The sequence below is a fragment of the Poecilia reticulata genome, linkage group LG7, assembly GCF_000633615.1.
Source record: "Poecilia reticulata strain Guanapo linkage group LG7, Guppy_female_1.0+MT, whole genome shotgun sequence".
Taxonomy (NCBI): Eukaryota; Metazoa; Chordata; class Actinopteri; order Cyprinodontiformes; family Poeciliidae; genus Poecilia; species Poecilia reticulata.
This window is the reverse complement of record NC_024337.1, coordinates 19,695,112-19,715,987: the sequence shown is the minus strand read 5'-3', so window position 1 is coordinate 19,715,987 and position 20,876 is coordinate 19,695,112. Positions and strand designations below refer to the sequence as shown.

General features: G+C 37.7%; 2 protein-coding genes across 4 annotated transcripts in view; both read left to right on the top strand.

Moving 5' to 3' along the window:
• dlgap4a (discs, large (Drosophila) homolog-associated protein 4a) overlaps positions 1-2,987 on the top strand; it is a 103,715-nt gene extending 100,728 nt beyond the window's left edge. For all 3 annotated transcript variants that reach the window (XM_008414207.2, XM_017305875.1, XM_008414208.2), the window contains one exon: positions 199-2,987. In XM_008414207.2, the coding sequence (XP_008412429.1) occupies positions 199-423 (225 nt within the window). In that variant the 3' untranslated portion in view covers positions 424-2,987. The remainder of the gene's footprint in view (positions 1-198) is intronic.
• Positions 2,988-5,717: 2,730 nt separating this feature from the next.
• Positions 5,718-20,737, top strand: LOC103467640 (6-phosphofructo-2-kinase/fructose-2,6-bisphosphatase 2-like). The gene is made up of 16 exons (XM_008414206.2): positions 5,718-5,862; positions 6,675-6,859; positions 7,780-7,905; positions 8,299-8,395; positions 8,945-9,011; positions 9,092-9,166; positions 9,329-9,385; positions 9,506-9,630; positions 10,011-10,218; positions 10,809-10,955; positions 11,042-11,146; positions 11,232-11,361; positions 13,672-13,734; positions 13,830-13,894; positions 15,959-16,141; positions 19,671-20,737. Exons 2-16 carry the CDS (start codon positions 6,769-6,771, stop codon positions 19,719-19,721), a joined length of 1,590 nt encoding a protein of 529 aa, XP_008412428.1. The 5' UTR covers positions 5,718-5,862; positions 6,675-6,768; the 3' UTR covers positions 19,722-20,737.
• The last annotated feature ends 139 nt before the right edge of the window (positions 20,738-20,876 follow it).

The window sequence follows — 20,876 nt, the reverse complement described above, 5'->3', positions numbered from 1 at the left end:
TATATAAATAATGAGAACAATGTTTAGTACCATTGTTCTCATTGTTATTGTTAATCATCAAATTGCTACCTTAAATAAGTTCCAAATTTTTACTGATTGGGTTGTTTTCTACTTTGAGATTATTACAACTTTTTAATTAGCAGTATGACTTCATTTAGTTTCCCTCACATTCCTCTACCCGTGACATAATTTTCTCAGGATGAAAACAAGCCGCTTCCAACATCTGTGCCAAAGAAGCAGTCCAAGCCACGGCTGTCAACAGGGAAGGACAGGAGCGTGGACTCTGCTGTGGACAAGCAGCGGCAGGAAGCCAGAAAGCGTTTGATGGCAGCAAAAAAGGCGGCGTCAGTACGACAGAACTCCGCCACGGAAAGTGCTGACAGCATCGAAATCTACGTCCCCGAGGCCCAGACCCGCCTCTGAGAACAAGCCACCACCGATGATGAAACAAAATCCTGACTCACTTTCAGATACCCGTTGACACAGACACACAGTTGTGAGATGAACACACACACACACGTATGACGGATGCACAGAGGCCGATCTGCTTCAGCAGAGCGGCTGATGGATAAAAGACGTGAGGATCACAGGGCACCGTAATATTCCAGGTCGTGATCCGGCCGCCTTGGGACAGATAAACCTTCACAGATGTTTAATACTATTGTTCTCATCGTTATTGTTATTATAATTATCTCCTAAAATATTTCAAGACTGTCTTTAATTGTGCGAGTATCTTGGATTAGGACATCATGTACCTTGTGAACTGAAAAATCTTGGTATCCCAGAAGTTTACGTTCTAGGAAAAAAAAAAAAAAAATCCCCTTACTGCTGAGTCTACCGGCAAATTGTGGCTGTGCGGTTTACGAGCTGAGCTACCATCCACACACACACTCAGGACACACATGCAGGTGTACTCACTGTCCACAGAGTCTTCCTGTTCTCTCTTTGTATTTGGCGTGTGGTGCAAGCTCTTTACTGTGTGAGGAATACACGATGGCGTTTGAACCGAAGAGAACAAGAGGAAGGCAGTAGCATATATTATAAATAACACACTATTACAATGTTAATTTTGTAAATGCTGTATACCAGAATAATTGTTAGAAAGAGGTCAGTGTTAAGCACCAAGTTAGTTTTTTATAAATCGAGTACATTTACTGTCATGATATATTAGCACTTGATGCAATCATTCACTTCATCTTTTTTCCTCTATTCCTCCCTTTCACAAACATTCATCTCAAGCTGTCGGTCAATATCCAATCTTATGCTGATTTAAAATTTTATTTTGAGCAAGGGATTTATGGAAAGACTGCTTAATTATCTATAGTGGAATGTATGAACTTATGACTTGGTCACCGCACTATCAGTTCACCACAGATCAAGTTCGGCCACCTTTTTATTTTCCTAATCATTCTAACTTTTCACTGCATCCCGATGGGATGTGGGGGACCAAGACATTCACCTCTCAATGTGGCGTTCCCGTTCAACCGAGCCGCAGCGTGAGGTGGGGAGGGTGGAGGGAGGGTTACTCGCTCCTGGTAAGGAATCAAAATAGGAAAGCAATAATCTAACAGACCAATGCAAGTTGCAGGCGTCCATTCTTAAATTGTGTATCTTAATGTGAAGGACAAAAAAAGCAAACTGTGCTGTTGGAATGAAAAATCTCAGGTTGAACACTTGATAGTAAAACCACTATACATTGAATATTTGCTGTATAAGCTTAAAACAATTGGCCAAATGCTCTGAACCTTTCAAAAACACTTCTTGTGCATCCGGACGTAATAAGAGATGCTCCTCCCCCTCCCAAGAGAGGTGCAGTTTTGTACAGTCTTAATACGACGAATGACATGTCTGTCTTCTCATTTGTTGCATCATGATTTTTTATTTTTTTTATTTTTTAGAATCAAACTGAGGTACAACTGTTTAAGTTTTAATGTAATTTGACTTTTTTTTTTACTTTCATCCTTAATATAAATTACATAAACATGTAATTTAACAGATGTTTGAAATGCAAGAAAATTTCTACTCTGTCAAGTTAGCAACTCTCATTTCAGTTTCATTTGATCACTTTATTTAAATTTTTATTTAAATATGTTTCGAGTTCAACTGCAATTTTTTTTTGTGTGTCATGTCTTATAGATTTGAATTAGAATATTTTTTTTCAAAACAATAAATTTGAGAACTTTATGATTGGAGCTGGACTTTGCAAATGATCCTTCAGACATACATATATAGAGGGCCAAAAGTGCTACAATTCACCAAATGGATAAAAAAAAAAGTTTAGCCTTATGTGGTATGTGATTGCTTAAAAATGAAATGTTTACATGAAACAAGTTCAAAATAGATGAAATATTTTACTACATCTAAATAAATATGAATTAATCTTTAAGCATCATTATCTCATTTTACTTGCACTCCTACAGTAGACCCTAATACCTGACTGCTTTAATCTGCGCAGCAGATGACTACAGAACAATCACCTCGTCTATCTTGTGCGATCACAATTTCATTTCGATTAGTAAATCTGACCAAATAAATTGTTGCGACACAGGACTATAAAATAAACATAGATGCCTTTTGTAATAAATTCAGTTTGTTAAAAGTGTTTTTAATGTGTATTTTATAAATTGGAATATTTATGTAACTAGAGATACTTTAGTTATGTTATGCATTACCAATTTCAATTACATTATCACATTTCAGTTTTTTTAATTTTTTAAAAATTTTTTATAGAATTCTGGCACTTTTGTCCCTCCATTTTTAGGTTGGTGAAGATTGTTTCTCTAAGAGCTGGTTCTCCCCCTACTGGTCAGTTAATGTGTGACACTCGGAACATGTATTGCTTCTTTGAGTCATAAATGATCAAGCAAAGGATGTTGAACTGGGAATGCTGATACAGCGCTGCATAATCAGTTCTATTTGTATAACATCAACAGTGGACATGTGCACCTCATTGTCCAAAGATATTCATTAAACATCCCTTTGCTACATGTCCTGGTCATCATTCCTGCTGTCTTTCTTTATTACACTCATTCATGATCCAATGGTAATATTAGCTGCCAAGTTGATATTACACCTATAGTAAATTCTAAACATTACTGCAGATCTTTTATTGTTACTGTGTAATCTCTGAAAGCATGGCCTTTCTTTAATATAAGATATACAAAGATTCTTACCAGTAAACTTTCAGTGTTCCTTTAACTGGGTCTTGCAAATGATCTGTGTGAGGCATTCAGGGTATGTACTGTGCGTTGGCGTTTATAACTGTGATGAATGGTGAAAAGCCCTTTCTTTTCTTTTTTTTTTCCTCGTATCATTTTTGAGCCGGATCCCTTTATCTGCCCATACACTGAGAGCAAGACCTCCGATCAGGGATCTTTAGACAGTTTACCAGTACTTCCCGAGTTTCAAAGGGCTACAAAATGGACAAACGTTGACCGGAAGGTGCAACTCTGGAGGTGCATTTTGCTCATTTGCTTTTCAGCCACCATGTGAGTGAGGCAATATTTTTCCGGCTATGTGAGGAGTCTGATTATTGTGGCTGCTTGATGGACTGAAATGCATAATCATTAAATAGTACATTCTTACTGCAGAACCTATCCTTAGTGGCCTCATCTCCCTGGCCACATGTCTGTCCTCTCAGAGAGCCAGCTAGTCAAATAAGCAAAAACTGTAGTTCCAGAATCTGTTGTACTGAATAATTTTACACGAGAAGCACATATCTTACACATGAAGGGTTGTTCAAAGTTAACTGTGTATTAGTTAGACACTGTGAGCCTAGTTTCTTTCAAAGATAAGAATTGTGATTGCAATGATTTATGTGGCATATTTTCTGTATTACATAAGATGTAGAATTAAAGAGGAATGCCACTGAGTTTTTGGAATGCATATTTTTATTTATTGTGTATAAAATTAATGAATTGTCTCAATTCTATTAATTCTTCTTATACATAGAAAAAAATATATACAGCAAATCAGTCTGTGTTTCCAAATTGTTTTGTGTTCAGTTACATTTGCTTTCTAACCAAAAATAAAACAAGGATCAGTAACTGATTTCTTTTGCTTCATATTAGCTCTAGTCAGAAAAACAGCACCTGCCATAAGGACAACAAAGACTGCAGTTCATATGCTCAATATGGACAATTGTATTATGAAAATTCTGACAATAAATTCTATTTTTCTGATTGTCTAAAATAGAAACTGCATCAGGTATTACCTAATATGATATCTGATGTACTATTTGCTTTTTGTTGCTGCAGATTGTAGAGCAGCAACGAAAACAAGCATTCAGGCCATAAAAGGTAACCTGTGTTAGAAGTAATGACACTGTACTGGTGCCAGTAATTTTCTCACATATGGATGCAATGTGTGTGTTTCTGTGTACTTCCACATATTTACGCAATGCAACACAGTCATCATGTATGCTTATCTATAAACATTTCAAAGTTACTTCATCCTTGACCCATTTAACAAAACCTCAAGAAAAAAAGAATGCAGTACACATCATCTGTCCATCTCTTGATTATAGCTCCCCCTACTGGCTTGCTGTCAAAGACAAACTTTAAAAAAAGAAAAATTTTGATATATTATTAAAATATCTAATATGCTGAATCAGTCAATGAAAATTTGAGATTATTTACTTTACAAAATACAATTCTTTCAAAAAAATTCTTTGAATATTCACTCCCTATGGAATCCTAGCTAACTTTATTTTAACACACATTTGATGGATTGTTTAGTATTATTTAATTGTTATACTTTACTTTCTACAAAGTAAAAGTAAAGTATATACATAAAGTATATAAAGTAAAATAAAAATACTTTTAGAATAAAAACATTATTAGAAAGCAGAAAGTCAAACAAAACCATAAAACAAATTAAATTAACAAAGTGGAAATCTAGCAATTTATATTATTTAGATACGACCAAATATAACAGAAAAAAATCTTAAATTACCCTTATTTACATTATCCGACCGTATTTTTGTTATTTTTTATTCATTGTTTATTCACATTGGAACAAAAGATAAGCAATACTGGATACTTTGGCATTTATAGCCTTAACCAATTTGCAATTCACAACCCTAGATGGACCTAGGAAGTTCATCATGCATAACAAGTACAAGTAAAAAGTAACTAATGAAACATATTTTCTAAAAGGCTACTCAAGCCACTGATATGATCATCAAACTTTAATACATAAAGATGTTGACTTTAGACCAGGGGTGCCCAAAGTCGGTCCTCGAGGGGCATCCTGCATGTTTTAGTTTTCTCCCTGGTGGTAGTAACAACCATTTCAGTATGTCAGAGTTTTTCTTAGGCCTCTAATGAGCCATCATTTGATCCAGGTGTGTTAAACCAGGGAGAGAACTAAAACACGCAGGCCCTCGAGGACCGACTTTGGGCACCCCTGCTTTATACAGATAAAAATGTAAGGTTATGTGTAAATTCTGGCTTTTCAAAATGAAGACATCAATACAAATAAATAACATGCTTACAAAATAACAGATTCCGGTAGAAGAAACACTTAGAAACACAATAAAAAATGATTAAACTAAAACGTATAGTCAGCAATGCAAATAAGGTGTATCTTAGAAGAACAAGGTAAAGTACTTTCAGTGCACCGCAGCTTCAGCAGGAAGAAAATAGCTTTGGAATAATGTCATTACTTTATTTTGAAACAATTCGCCGGAACTGCTTCTTTAACTTCAGAGTTGAACTTCCCGTAGAAGAACAAGGGTAGAAGGGGCGGAGCTGAAGCCAAGAGGAAGAAAGGGACGTTAAAGTGACGTCCACGTCTCAGGTCAAGTTGTAGCATCTTTGAGGAAAGTAGCCTGGATATTAGTTGCACTTGGGCTGGTTTTTGGTATGTTATCCTTATTTTTTTCTTCAATCAAGCGTTTATGCTGCAGAGTTTCTCCTCAGGACGTCTTTTCTATTTGTAAACGTACAAGTTTTCAGCTCTTGTCAGTGCGCGTTCATGTACAGTAGCAACTCCCGGTTGTTCTGTACAGTACAAAGATTAACCACGACTTCTGCCTTTAGTCTTACAATCAGGGTGGCGATTCATGTTCATATGGAATTGGAATTTTAAAACCATTAAAATTCCGAACCCCTGTACTTACAATGTTGTTGTACAGCTTTGACATGCAAATTGTGACATGGGGAAGTTTTAGCTAACATGTTCTACCGTTGAGCATCACTTTATTTAAATGTAATTAAATAAGCCCATGAGAAGGAACACGGCATTATGTTTTATTAATGACATAACCAATTCAATATTTTAAATTGACTCGTAATAATAATACTTGTTTACTATTGTACAGTTATACTGAAATGTGTTTATTGTTCCTTTTTATATTCTGATCATACATAGTTTACATAGGTATTGATTGTATCAATTATATTATTTAACTTCACTCTTTGGTTTGAAGGTGTGCATTTTTTGCATTTTTGTTAGCCACATTTTTAATTTAACAAAATATATGAATGAAAATAGCATTAGAAACTGTTAACTGAGCCGCATTGCTATTTTATCTTTGAGCATATGGCTGTTATGCTTTACTAAACATGTAAAATCTTTTCCCAATGATTTGTCTATTTGCATGAAGTCTTGTTTTTACTTTCCCTTGAATCTGATTATATGCAATCTGACTGTTGTGCTTTTTCCTCATGCAGTGTTTGACATGTTATAGCACGGTTCCCAGAGACCAGCGATCGCTGTCCCTACGCCAGCTGTAACTGGACATCAGGAGGCATATCAGGCCCAGTCATGGCTGCCATACACAAGAAACCTTGTACTGCTTCAAAAAGCTCCACTGAGTCCAAAAGGACAGACCTAAAGAGCAATGAGAAGAAGGGCTGTGAGTGATTTGTTCTTCTGTTTTCTAAAAGTGGAATACAAAACTGAAACTTCTAAGTCATTCTTTTTAAAACATTAAACTCTGTGTGCCCCCTAACTACTGTATTATTTAGCTTGTTCTCTTAAGATTGGGCTGTAAATTTCAAAATGTTCACTTGATAAAGAGGGCCAGCTCTGTGAGCCTCGAGCAACACAAGATAATATAGAGTTTCAGCCAGCACACAGTGCTAAATGTCAACTGTGACGCACCTTCTCTCATTACTGTTATGTGCGTAGTGTGTGTAAAGGTATGCACGGATCCATTCACTCAAAAGGTCTGTAAATATTAGAATAACCCCTGTTTATAAAAATGTTTGTCATCAGACCTTTTTGTTGTCGAGTGACATTCAAACTTCTCTTTTTTTTCTTTTTTTTTATCAAGAATGTGTGTGAGCTCTAATCTTCAACATGAAGATTTCCAAGCACCTGAATTTCTGTTCTGAGAATTTTCAGTCAAGTCTGTTCTTGCCACCTCCCTGTTTGGATACATTTATCTTTCCCTGTCCATTCTAGAGCAGAAAAGAAAAAAAAAACATTTATTCCACTCCCAATTCAAGCCTGCAAGGGTTGGAACACTGAACCAGGCGGCTGTACTCCAGAACACGGGGAACAATTAATCATAAACTTCAATATGAAACATTGGCATTGTAAACACTACCCAGTTCACACATGTGCAGAGGTGACATTGGATCGTTATGCAACACTCCCATGTCTTGCTGCTAGTGTACTATGTGTGTTTCCGTAGTTGTTTATAAAATACGCCTGTTTGACCTCTAAACCTTTGAATCCTTGGCCTTAAACGAACTCCCAAGAGGCCATAAAATATTTTTCACAGATTCAAAAGCCTAAATACTTTTATTTCATTGTGTCTCTGAACTGCAGCTTGGGCCTACTACATGACCAATTCTCCACTTCTGATAGTGATGATTGGGTTGCCTGCGAGGGGGAAAACGTACATGTCCAAGAAGTTGACACGCTACCTCAACTGGATCGGAGTTCCAACAAAGGGTCAGTACTCCGAAAACATGCAGGATCTCCGTTCAGGGAAGAACATTTTGATCGCACTGCAAGTCAAGAAGCAAATAAAAACAGTGGAAACCACATGAAAAAAAGTTGTTGAGGTGCTATTACACATTGCTTATTTGTTAATGTTGCAGTACTTTTAAAACGTAGACTCATAAAAATGTTGGGCTTCAGGCTAAGGAGTTTCAGAGAGTGGTGCCCCCTGTAGCACTGCTCTGTTTGAAGTTGTAGTTTCTGTTTTCACCTTTAAGGAATGCAGTAGAACCTGCGTGGCTCAGGCTGTTTAAACGAAGGTCACTGCCTAGACGGCGCGCAGACTTTAATCCTAATCTCTGCCTTTCGATCTCTTTTTTTTTTTTCACTCTGTTTTCCTTGCAGTCTTTAATCTCGGGGCTTATAGGAGAGAAGCGGTGCAGTCATACAAGTCCTATGACTTCTTCAGACATGATAATGAAGAGGCAATGCAAATTAGAAAGTGAGTGACAAAGATCTTCTTTACAGTGGCTTACAAAAGTATTTTTGGAAACCACATCATTGATTTTCTTGGGGTTTTATTTGAAAGACCAACACAAAGTAGTATATAATTGTTTTTTTTACTATATTTCACAAGAGGTCTATGGTATAACTTCTGTATTCCTTTCTTTCAACTTCACAATTATGACTTTACTGTAATTTAAAACCGATCTGTGTGTATTTCAGTCTTAAAACACAAACCTAAATTAAGGAGTCAACTAGTGTTTTAGTGTTATGGGTGCATATCATATCATAATATGTAGATTATTTGGTCCAACTTCTTTGACTGCATCAACAACAAAAGTAAAATGCATTTTAAGGATAATAATTTCAGATGCTGCTCATCCACTGTAGTTAGTTCTTTTAAGTCAAACCACGGAACACGCCTCGATATGTTACAGGATCAGTTGGAGAGTTAATGTGGCTGTGTGACCCACTCAAAACAAAATATTAAGTTTAGTTTAAGACTTTTTCATGGTTTTGTAAGGTGATTAATTTTTTGCCTCCACAGACAGTGCGCTTTGGTGGCACTGCAGGACGTTAAAACCTATCTGAGCGAGGAAGGAGGCCAGATTGCTGTAAGGATACAAGATCTAAACACAAATATTTCTTTTTTTCTTTTATTTATTTTTCTAAGATGTTTTCTGTTGTTGGTCAGGTTTTTGATGCCACCAACACTACCAGGGAGAGGAGGACACTCATCCTTAATTTTGCACAAGAAAATTCATTGAAGGTCAGAAAAACATTGATAAATAAGATACTTTCAGACTCGGTCTGAAGCTTCACTGGGTTTCAATGGGTCTCTTACTCTTGTTACAGTAGGGATTTTTCTAGTGATCGGTTGTGCTGTGATATTTTTTTTTACATTTTTCTGGTTCTGCTTGTTTTGTGTCAGGTCTTTTTTGTGGAATCAGTATGTGATGATCCAGAGGTCATAGCTGAAAACATTATGGTAAATATTGCTTTATTTATTTATTGTGTATTGTGTATATTTATTGTACATTTAAACACCCACTCTTTAAATGTTAAGACCTCGCTCTGAATCACCTTTTGAAATCTCTGTTCCTCAAAGGAAGTGAAGGTCTCCAGCCCAGATTACCCTGAAAGGGACAGAGAAAGTGTCATGGAGGATTTTCTAAAGAGAATAGAGTGTTATAAAGTCACCTATCAACCTTTAGACCCGGACAAACATGACATGTAAGGTGCCTTATTTGATATGTGGGTTTTTGTTTCTGTCACTTTTGTACTTAAACTAAATCTATTTTATTTTTCTTAGAATATTTTTGAGCAGAATGTTTTAGGGTGGAAAGCAGTTTTGTTTTTGTGTGTCCTTCCAACTTTGTCCAGCAGGTGGAAACAGTGTCTCTTTTAAGTCAGTAAATCTAAACTAAGATCAATTTCTGTACTACAGCTTACATCCTGTTTACATGTGACAAGGTTACAGAATGAAAGTTTCCAAAGACTTTTAAACAACACAGGAAGGGCAATCTTCTTTTCAACCTTGATGGTCTTCTTCTTGTCTTTGTTTATGTAAATATTTCCAATTGACCTCTATCTTTTTAAACTGTGACTCACAGGAACCTGTCCTTCATTAAGGTCATTAATGTTGGCCGTCGCTTCTTGGTGAACAAGGTGCAGGATTCCATCCAAAGTAAGATAGTCTACTACCTGATGAACATCCACGTGCACTCCCACTCCATCTACCTTTGTCGGCATGGAGAGAGCCTGCACAATTTGGAGGGACGCCTGGGAGGTGACTCTGGCCTATCAGAGAGAGGAAAGAAGGTGCTCATTTGCTTATTTATAGATGACATTTTAATTATTACCTCTATAAATATTTTAAATACAAAAGATACACAAGAGAGGTTTTTTGCAGATGTGATACGTTTAACCTGTATGGACAGATGAGTCACTTATCATAGTGTGTTAAAGTGATGAGGTGAATTTGGGTGCTTCTAACCATAAATCTTGTCTCGGTTGACTAAAATCCTACAAATGGAGTTCCTACAAAGACTGGAAAAGTCTGAAATTCCAATTAAGATGTTTTGCAGGTCTGCAGATGTATTAAAAATACAAGTAGACCTATGGAAAAAGATTTATGATTACAAATTCCAGGCTATAGAGAGCCATTTATAGTGTGAAAAGCACAAAGCTGCTGGCAAGAGCCACAAACGGACTTTACGAGTTTCACTGTTTTTACTATACTTGATTGTAATCCAGCAAGATCCCCCCAACAATCAGCTATATAAGTTCTATTGTCTTAAATTTCATTCAAAGTGGTATTACATATGTTTTTTAAAAAGTGTTATACCTTCATATACGGTGTAACATGTTTAGTTGCCAGCCTGAGTGTTCTCATATGCTGTCTTCCACAGTTTGCTGTGGAGCTGAAAGCGTTTGTGAAAGAGCACAATCTGTCTGACCTGAAGGTCTGGACCAGCCAGCTGAAGCGTACCATTCAGACGGCGGAGGAGCTGGGCATCCCCTACGAGCAGTGGAAGATACTTAATGAAATCGACGCAGTGTGTGTCCTTATGAACCAGCTGGAGGGTCAGATTCATGCAGAAAGTCCTGACTGCCTGACTGACTGATGCTGGTTCTGTTTCAGGGAGTGTGTGAGGAAATGACCTATGCGATGATTGAGGAAAAGTACCCAGAGGAGTTTGCTATGAGAGACCAGGACAAGTATCATTACCGCTACCATGGTGGGGAGGTAACAGCCTTGTATTTCTCCCAAAAGGAGGCTTAAATTGTAATATATTAGTAGTCTTTAACAAAATATGTGCTGCTCCTAACAGTCCTACCAAGACCTGGTTCAGCGTCTGGAGCCGGTTATCATGGAGCTGGAGCGACAGGGCAACGTTCTGGTCATCTGCCATCAGGCTGTCATGCGCTGTTTGCTCGCTTATTTCTTGGACAAGGGCGCAGGTTACTAGCATAAAACACTCTGCCTTACATTACAAATTCACACTGCTGGGGCTCACAAAGTCGTCTAATTGTTCAAATGTAAATATTTTTACTGAGATCATCTTGACTAACAAGGTTTATTTATGTAAAAATGCAGGTTTGAACATAAATGTGTATGTTACACCTTTAGGTGTTTTGTGAAAGTATCCATACCCGTTGAAGTTATATTGTCACATGGCAACATTAATATGTTTTATTGGGATTTTATATGATAGACCAACACAAAGTAGTTCATGATTCTGAGGTAGAATAAATGGGCAACCATGAATGATTTTCAGGTTTTCTTTTCTAGATAAAAAACTGAAAAATTTGTCATTGTTGAACCACCTTCCTCTGGCAGCTGCAGGTATTTTGGTTTATGTCTCTACCAGCTTCGCTTATTTATTCTAAAATGTTTCTTAGCAAAACACAATAAGTCCGACTGGTTGGAGAACTACTTTGAAGTTTTCAAGTCTTGCCAGACTCCTAATTTGATTTAGTCATGGACTATAATTCGGCCATTTTTACTTGTAACATCCTTTGATCTAGGCCCTTTCTTTGTGAGTGTTGTGTCATGAAGCAGTTTTAAGTCTTATACAGTCCCTGAATTTAGCTGCACCCATCTTCCCGTCAACTCAGCTGAAGGAAATTTCCCTTCCAACTCACGATGACGTGCTGCTTTGCGCTCCCATCCAGCAAAATACATTGAAGTTTTTTGGGTGTATTGTGACACTCTGAAAATTTTCCAGGCTGTAAGAATAGTTTTGCAAAACACTGCAAGTGGGCTGAGCAGTAATGGCACACAGACATCATTACAACTTTCATAAATGTTTAGCAGTGTCCGAAGTTTTTATTTGTTTGCCTTTTTCATCAGCCAGACTTTTGGTGGTGGGAGTACAGGACCTTAATGATGGGAGGTGTAGTTTCAGAAAAGTCTATAACCTTGGTAATAAAACAGATACACCCACTTTTAGGACGGGAAATAAAGAAATTTAATAGAGATATTTGTATTTTTACTGAAGTTCTGCTTCACCAGATTATTGCAGAGCAGAAACACTGTGTGTTTTTTTTTTTTTTTGCCGTTTTACAGACATTAACTGACCATAACCCGTTACTGGATCATACATGTGTTTCTTCCTAGGAATAAACTTTGTCTTGAGCATCAATTTTCATTTACAGTTTGCAGTAATACTGATATGAAACTGTGGTTGAAGGCAGGAGTAATACTTCTCCACATTTTTTCCAAATATATCATTGTGCGTGATCAGCAGAAAGAGCCACAGATGACTCTTTTGCAAAACTTCCTCAAAAGCTTGAACGAGCTTTGCGTCACAATTCTTTCAAGATTTTGGTTGTCTCTGTTGCATGTGCACCCTTTGGCCCACATTCTTCTTTCTGAAAAAGCTTTGCAATAGGCTTGGAAACGGCACATTGGACACTGCAAAAACACAAATTCTTGCCAAGTATTTTTGGTCTAGATTTGAGTACAAATATCTGAGTACCGGTACACTTGAAATAAGACGAAAGTAACTTACAAAATATAGGAGCTTGTTTTAAGTAAATAATTCTTTAACATTGATGAAAAAGTACTTGTTCCACTAGCAGATTATTTCATTTATAATAATACAGGAAAATTCTCTTGGAAATGAAATAATCTGACAGTGGAACTAGCACTTTTTTAAAATCAATATCGATAAGCTTTTCACTTTAAAGAAGCTCCTGTATCGTGGTCAAAAGTTATTTGTAAGTTAGTTTTGTCTTATTTCAAGCAGACCAAGATATTTGCATCAGAAACTATTTTAAAAATACTTCATCTTTCATGTTTTACTGCAGCAATCTTAACTGGGGACCATTTTTAATTCAGCTTCCTGCAAGAGAGTGTTGTGTCACAAAAAACATTTTCAAAATCCTTTTATTTTTTTATCTTATTTAAGGAAATGACTGAATAATTATCTTTGAGAGCACTATAATTATTCATGTGCAGACATTTTGGAAGTGATCCCTGAAACAGCATCTGCTTAAGGCTTGGCTACAGTTAGATGGGTTCACAAACCAAAGTGTGGCTCCCACTCTGACTGGTATTTTGTCTGAATGTACTCCCATGAGTGGGCCTGTGGTTCTTGAGAGTTGGCCGCAGCAGCGTGTAGTGTGTAGCTCATAGAGCAGAGCATGGGTGTGCCTTCCTAAGGAAGAGACAAAAAACACAAACATTTATAAGACGGCAAACCAAATGAGACTGAATAAAACCACAACCTGACCTCACCAGTCATTTTGTGCTTTTACTGGCTTTAGATGATCTACCCTACATGAAGTGTCCCCTGCACACTGTCCTGAAACTCACCCCAGTGGCTTATGGTAAGTCATCACTCTGCTTATAGGAAAGTCAAACATCATCTTTCTTTTTTTTCTTCCTTGTTTTGATACATTTCTGCTCCTTCTGCCTCTGCTAGGATGTAATGTGGAAATGTTTGATCTGAAAGTGGAAGCCGTCAACACTCACAGGGACAGACCATTGGTAAGTTTTTTTTTTTTTTTTTTTTTACAAAAAGTTTGTCCATCACCATCAGCCTCGCTTAAAATAAAGTTCGTGTCCCTAAGGTGTGTGTGACCTGTCAGGACAGGACAGGACAGGATAGGTTGCTTGGAGCCGATCTCTTAGGAATTCCAACCAAAATTATACCTTACGCTCTTTACCTGCTTAAAGAAGTCAGACGTTCACCCAGCCATGCTAAATAACACTGCTCTCAGGTGGAATCTTAACTCTACAGCTACAGAAAGAAACTCCATTAGTAATATGCATTACACAGTGTGGAATATGATTGAAGGATTTTCCAGGACTTGGTAAATATGAAAAAAATAAAAATTGTTTTTGCAGACTTGATTCTCAGTTTCTCTGTCCATCTATCCATCCACCATCCTTCATATCTCTGTTTCAAGTGATGAAAGATCCATCTGCCCATCCATCCATACTACTAACTTTTGTTTTTGAACATTATTTAGAAAATTTTAAGTATAACAGACCAACTTGTGCAGTTATCAAGAAGGCACAGATTCGTTGCAGTAACACGCAAACATCAGATAACATTGAGCATCACTCCAGAGTCTCAGATTTGATCTGTATTCCTTTCACAGCACCATGCCAAACTTTGCTTTAAACCAGTCTTTCTCAAACTGTGGTTCCCGGACCACTGGTGGTCCACAAGGTGCTGTATGTAAACGACCTTTAAGTTGCCATGACGTCGGCTCAAAGTGTGACACTACAGCTAGCTTACCAAAGGACTGCGTTAAAAGTAATAATGGAAAACTGGCTTAAAACCGGGTCACTCGATAAAAAGAAAATTTGCAGATACCGGTGGAGAGAAGACAACTCCAGGAATACTATATGAAGCTGCGGCACAGCTGCTGAGAGTGTTGATGTGTCGTTCAGTAGCGATTGAATTCTTTTGAACGGTTCTATGGGGTGAACGGTAGGACTCGTCTCAGGAAGAACTGTTCTTTGTTTTTTATGACTTTGCTTGCTTATGATGCTCTGCTTACACGTCTATGGCTTCTGTTGTTTTTATTTAATTAAAAATGATTACAATAAGTAAATTTAAATACTATGAATAAGTACAATTGATAGAAATTGATGGATTATATTTAGTGGTACAGAAAATGACTTTTTGTTTCTGCTAAAGCAACTCAAGTCTATTTTTCTTTAATTGTGCTTCTGAATCACAAATAACCCTAAATGTTATTAAAGAACATTTGGTGGTAAAGAACAACTTGTTTTTAATTTTATTTCCATTTGGCATCTAGACACTTTTAGAATCTGTAAATCATTAAAAGTGCCCAAGTAGACGTGTTCATGGCTGTGTTGCGGTCAGTCACATTTACCAAACGGCACCTCTCTTCTCATTAGGATGAACAAAGAAAACAATATGTGGCTTAAGAGACTAATATTTTAATTTCAGGTTGCATCATATATTAAGATGTGATTTCAGGTTAGGTGGTCCATGACACTGCTTTAAACAAATAACACTGTCCATCAACACAGAACCTCAGCTTTTCCAAAGTGATTGTTTTCCATGGTGGAAGTGGTATTCTGACTTTGTTTTGCAGAAATCTGTTTATGCTGCATGTAGAAAACTGATTGTTTATGCCTGGGCACTAGAAATGTTGATGAGCAATGTCCTTCTGATCAAGCTTCATCCCTGAATCAGTCAGTTGGGCTTTATCCAGAAATAGATGGGGTTAGGCAATCACATACAATCATTCCTCTGACACACTCATCCATTTGCTCTAATAAGTGACACGCAAACGTTGTTCCTGTTTCTGGAGTTTGTTCTAAATAGTTGCTAATTACCAGGCGATCTGTGGGTGTTGATGCGGCAGCACGTTTCTTGAGAAACATCCTGCTATTGTATTGCGGAATATGCTGCCTATTGAAACCAACACGGCGATGGCTTTTTTTATTTCTGTCTGTCTGTCACTGGTGCTGATTTGTTTCAGAGTACAAGTATTTTCAGACCTACAAAGTTACCAAAACAAACAAATGGCTAATTTACCCAAACATGTTTCTGTGCTCCTCTGTGAACAGATCAAAGTGAGAACGCCGCCGCCCATGTGCCGCAGGAACAGCTTCGATCCGCTGTCCACCAAAGACCAGATTAAACGGCCCCGAATGTACAGCATGGGCAACTTTTCACCTCCACCCACTCTCCCTCCTCCAGCTTTTGCTAGTACACGGATATCCGAGGACATTGAGTCGCTGCAAAGAGAGGTCAGTGTCCAGTAAAAAATGTACCTGCTTTTAGTCAGTGTGCAAAAATATTCTGTAATTTATAATACCAGTTAATTCCCAGATATGGTACAAAAGCACTCAACTCCTTGGATGTTTTACCCTTTTGTGACCGAAAAACACTTTCATGTGAAGCTGAAAACCGATAGCTACAAAATAATGACAATTAACCCATTTAATACCAGATTTTGTCCTGCAAAATAAGTGCACAAATTTCCTTCGTTTGACCTCCCTAACACATGATAATTATGAATTATTACATTTCATGTTGATTATGTTAGTGAAAATATAGGTTTATACTTGGCAACAATTGTTGCCGGTGGGAAACTGCATAGTCTAAATTACACAAATCTGGCCTATTTATACATATAAAAAAATAAGAAAAATGATGGCATCCATAACCTATTATAACAAAGAATAGTTACAAGAGTGATCAGAAATATTTTGGAGACATAAAGATCCAATGCCACATCCAGCAGATGTCATAGTCTCAATGTGCCCAGTGGTCTTTAACCTCATTTAGTCATTTCATCAAAGAGGCAAAATCAGGTAAAATTTTTAGTATGAACTAGGGCTGTTGTAAACAATTATTTTAGTAATCGAGTAATCTATAGATTTTTCTTACGATTAATCGAGTAATCGGATAAAAACAATTATAATATAAAATATTGGTAAATTTTTCATAACACCAGTGTTACTATCGGATATCAACATCAGTCTATTTTTTCCCACATTTGAGCTTCCCTACCAGTTACTTTTTTGTAGACCGGGGGAGTAATACGGGATATTTACGGCTCCTCCGTTCAGAAGCTCATCTACCAGCCATGTTCCGCCTCCCGTTTGTTCAGACCGGGATGATATAAGTTTATTGTGCGGTTCGTCCGTAAAGCTGCTCTTACCCTGTAAGCATCAACCCTCAGCCGCCCGCCGTGTTCAGTCTCTCCGCTCACCTGTATAAATCCTCCTCAACTTCTTCCCGCCGTTCAACCAGCAGCTCCGGAGCAGAAAGGCTGCCGAACTCCCGGCATCGCGCCGGTCATTTTAAGGATGTTTATTGGTCCCACAAAAACGGTGAAAACCCGGAATTATTACTAATCAGTAAAATCCCCGCGGGCCGAACTTGAAGATTGGACGTTATGCTGCTAACACGTAGCTTCTGTCAACAACTCAGAGGCGGAAGTCAGAGCTCCGCAAATAATGTTCCGGCTAAAACACGGTGCACTAAATGATAAAAAATAAATTAATGAAGCTTCGAGGCAGGTCAATTTTCCTCGAGGAATTTTAATAATCGAGGTACTCGAATCACTCGAGGAATCGTTTCAGCCCTAGTATGAACAAATGTGCACCTGTTCCACCAGACCAAAACCTACACTTTGGCCAAGTCCGACTCCTAAACTAGTTTTAGGCGTGGCGTCATCTTGTAGTCGTCATTCAGAGCATAGACCACATTTTGTGGAAAGCGTTGCCCTTTGGGATGGTTAGGGTTTGGGGATGGTTTCAACTGTGAGAATGACAGTGATGTATTCTCACAGTCATTTTGAGGTTCCTTCAGGTCTAGAAGATCTAAAATATTGGATATTCTAAAGCTGTGTGGCAGGAAGTAAAGAGCTCTGGTCATGTGACGTTTCACACTAGATACATGAAATTGATATTGCTTAGAGTAGACAGAGTATTATTTTATTTTAAAACTTCAATTAGCTGCTAAAAGTTTAAACAATTCTTTTAGAGCTTTCAGAAGCTAGAAAAAATGTCTGGCAATTGTCGATGGGATTAAATGGGTTAAGTAAAAATATCTCACACCAAATAAGTGATTTGTGGAAATGAGCAAGCCACTGTTGAAGAAAACTCATCAAACTCTGTGGGCAAGTGGAAGAAATTAGATCATAATGGAGCGGTTTGGCCATCAGTCAAGAGGCTATCTGGCAGATACCAAACACTATACATCACCACAAACAAGCCACCACAAAGGTGGTGAATATTCATGCAGACACTGACGTGATGCTGCTTTGTAGAAATCAGTCTTCACTTTTACACGAAAGTGTCTTGTGGAGCTTTTCTTTGATCAGGATGGATTTGTAAAAGTAATTTAGAAAAGGGTGAATCATCCCAGGGGGTGATTGTGTTTTGTAGGCACTTTTATTTAAATCTACAAATGAAGTGAAAGAATTTAAGAGTTGCTCAAAACTACAACAACTAAACTAAATTAGCTACCGTTTAAATGTTAAGCCAATCAGATGTTTGGCCATGGGAGTGAGCCCAAGCAGTGTTTAAAATGTTTTAACTTTGAGCAGGCCTTGTGGTTTCCTGTGGGTGTTACTTTAGGAGTTAACTGCAGGCCTCTCGGTTCCTGCGTAATCGAAGTGAGAACATAATTCTTCAGTGGGAGCAGAACTCCTGCAGGGATTTTATTTCGCCGCTGATTTTGTTCTTAACGTTTGTGGACAGAGTTTCCTAGAGCAGCAAACTTGTTTATGCAGTTTGAGACTTCAAATTAGCTTTTTGCAAATGACGGACCATCATGCAGAAACCTCCTGCAGCCACTGAAGCCTTGTAAAGCCAACTGTGAGATGTAATAAAAAAAAAAAAAATGCCTTCTGTACTGTCAGTAACACAGAGCAGAAGGTCACATGGGATTGGAGTAGCATTGAAAAGTTTTGTGTGAAAGATAAATGTGGCCCTGAACTAATTGGGTTGCTAATAAAAATAATAAAAGCCAAAAACAACACAAATCACATTGAGCAAACCGCTCAGACAATAACAAACAGTGGAAGTGCCAGCTTTATGCTTTATGCTTTATGCTTTTCCTGAGTCCAGAGAGGGAATCTGGTCTGAGTTGATGGGTGGAGCTGAATGTCGGCATCCAGCCAGAGCAGTGGTGGTTTAGATCAAGTAATATTTATGTGGTAGAATGGTCCAGAATTAAATCCAATCTAGAATCTGTTGCAATTATTGAAAACTGATATTCAAATCTGTTTTAAAGTCCTTTTGAAGAAAATGTTAATAGGAAAAACATTTGGTGTGACACAGGGTGGATAATTGGTGCGGGGGTGAAAACACATGGAGACCACACCTTTCATGTTTTTACTGTCTTTGGCTTTCTCTTTAAATTTGTGCACAGCTTTTTTGTTTTTTTTGGCCTGGCTCATAAAATTGTTACTAAATTTTGTTGTTACAACGTGACAAAATGGGATATACGTTAAATAGCAAGGCACAGCCTGTTGCTTAAAGTATCAGAACACAGTTTCTGAAGTGAAAAATGTAATATGCTGGCTATTTTAGGATGAATGTGACGAGTGTTTCCAATGTTATTGCTTGTGCTGTTGCCCACAAAGTGACCTTTGTTGGCATAGCTTCCCTTCCAAAGCCCAGAAAGCTGCAACCAACCTGTGCTGCTCTGGCTCGAAACCTCAGAGTTCAATATTAACTCCTGTTCAGCGCCAGTCAAAACAAATACCACATTTCTGTTTGACTCTGCTGTTTCTGTTAATGCACTGCGCTCTTCCTTTTTCAGAACTCTCTGGATTGCTTCAGCACTCCAGACACAGGAGAAAAAAGCACATAGAGGTATTTTCCTCCAATCTGACACAAGCAACTCCAGTCGCCTTCGCCTTGGTGTTTTCGCTCCTTCCTTTTAACCGTCCAAGGCTGACTCCTCTGCGGGAAAGTTTTCCCGGCTTTGCCGATCATCAGTAAAATTCCAGCTGTCATATTAAGAGAATGCATCTGTTCTGTTCTGTGTAACATTATCTGTTATTTTGAGTTTGTCCATTTTAGCCTGGTTTTGCACATACATGTATGAACTCACTGCTTCTGAATGATAGCCATTATATCTGCACTGTGTTCATGCCAAATATGCAAATGAAAGATTTGTAGTGAAAAAGACATAAACTTGCGCCTCAGACTTGTAAGTCTCAGTCAGTACAAAAGGGAAGATGAGGGCCTCATTGAAGACGGCCATGATTTGTCCTCTGTTAATTGTTCTATTTTCTATTTCCTTTGTAAACATTCCAATGCACTGTGTATCCTTCCTTGTTGTAATTTGACAGTGCAGTAAATAGCCTGTTTTAAACTGATTAAAGAATTACTTTTTAGGTTCAGCTTACAGACAAATGCTGTAAAGAAATGGTGAAAAATTCTGTCTAGCCCTTTAAAAGTGCAGGAAGTTACTGTGATTTCTCTTTGTGAAAATAATTCAGCTTTTTCTCTTTTCTGATGTCTGAATGTGTCCCTCATTTCTACTGTTTTGCTAGAGGTATAATTAACAATACCAAATTCACCCAAAGATGTTTTGAACTACTTAGTAATGTTGGACTTTTATTTATGTTGCTGACTTTTTGTTTTGGAATGAATCAATAAATTGAGCATGTGCCTTTATTTATTTATTTCAGTGAGAGCCTGTTAAGACCTGTACTTAACAGTATTCAAAGTAGTATGACTTGCAAAGTAACATTTACATTGAATGAAAACAATAATGATATATTTGTACGTCTAAAGGAGAGCTTTAAAGTCTGCACATTAAATAAAGGGAATTGTATTGTACTTGCACACTGTTTTAATTAAAAGCGACATGTCCCTGTTCCTGTTCCGTGTGAGCTCATTGGGTGTAGCCTGAACTCCAGAAAGCAGACATGCATCACCAGGCTCAAACCACCGAAGGACCTTTTTTATGTTTTTATGGCATCGGATGACAAATCTCGCCTCTTTCAGCAAGAAAACG

Bases quoted from the DNA above. Each gene is read 5' to 3' on its own strand.
- LOC103467640 (XM_008414206.2), top strand. From the start codon at position 6,769: ATGGCTGCCATACACAAGAAACCTTGTACTGCTTCAAAAAGCTCCACT. The intron at 9,631-10,010 runs GTAAGGTGCCTT...TGTGACTCACAG, and splicing joins GACCCGGACAAACATGACAT to GAACCTGTCCTTCATTAAGG. The intron at 11,147-11,231 runs GTAACAGCCTTG...TGCTCCTAACAG, and splicing joins ACCGCTACCATGGTGGGGAG to TCCTACCAAGACCTGGTTCA.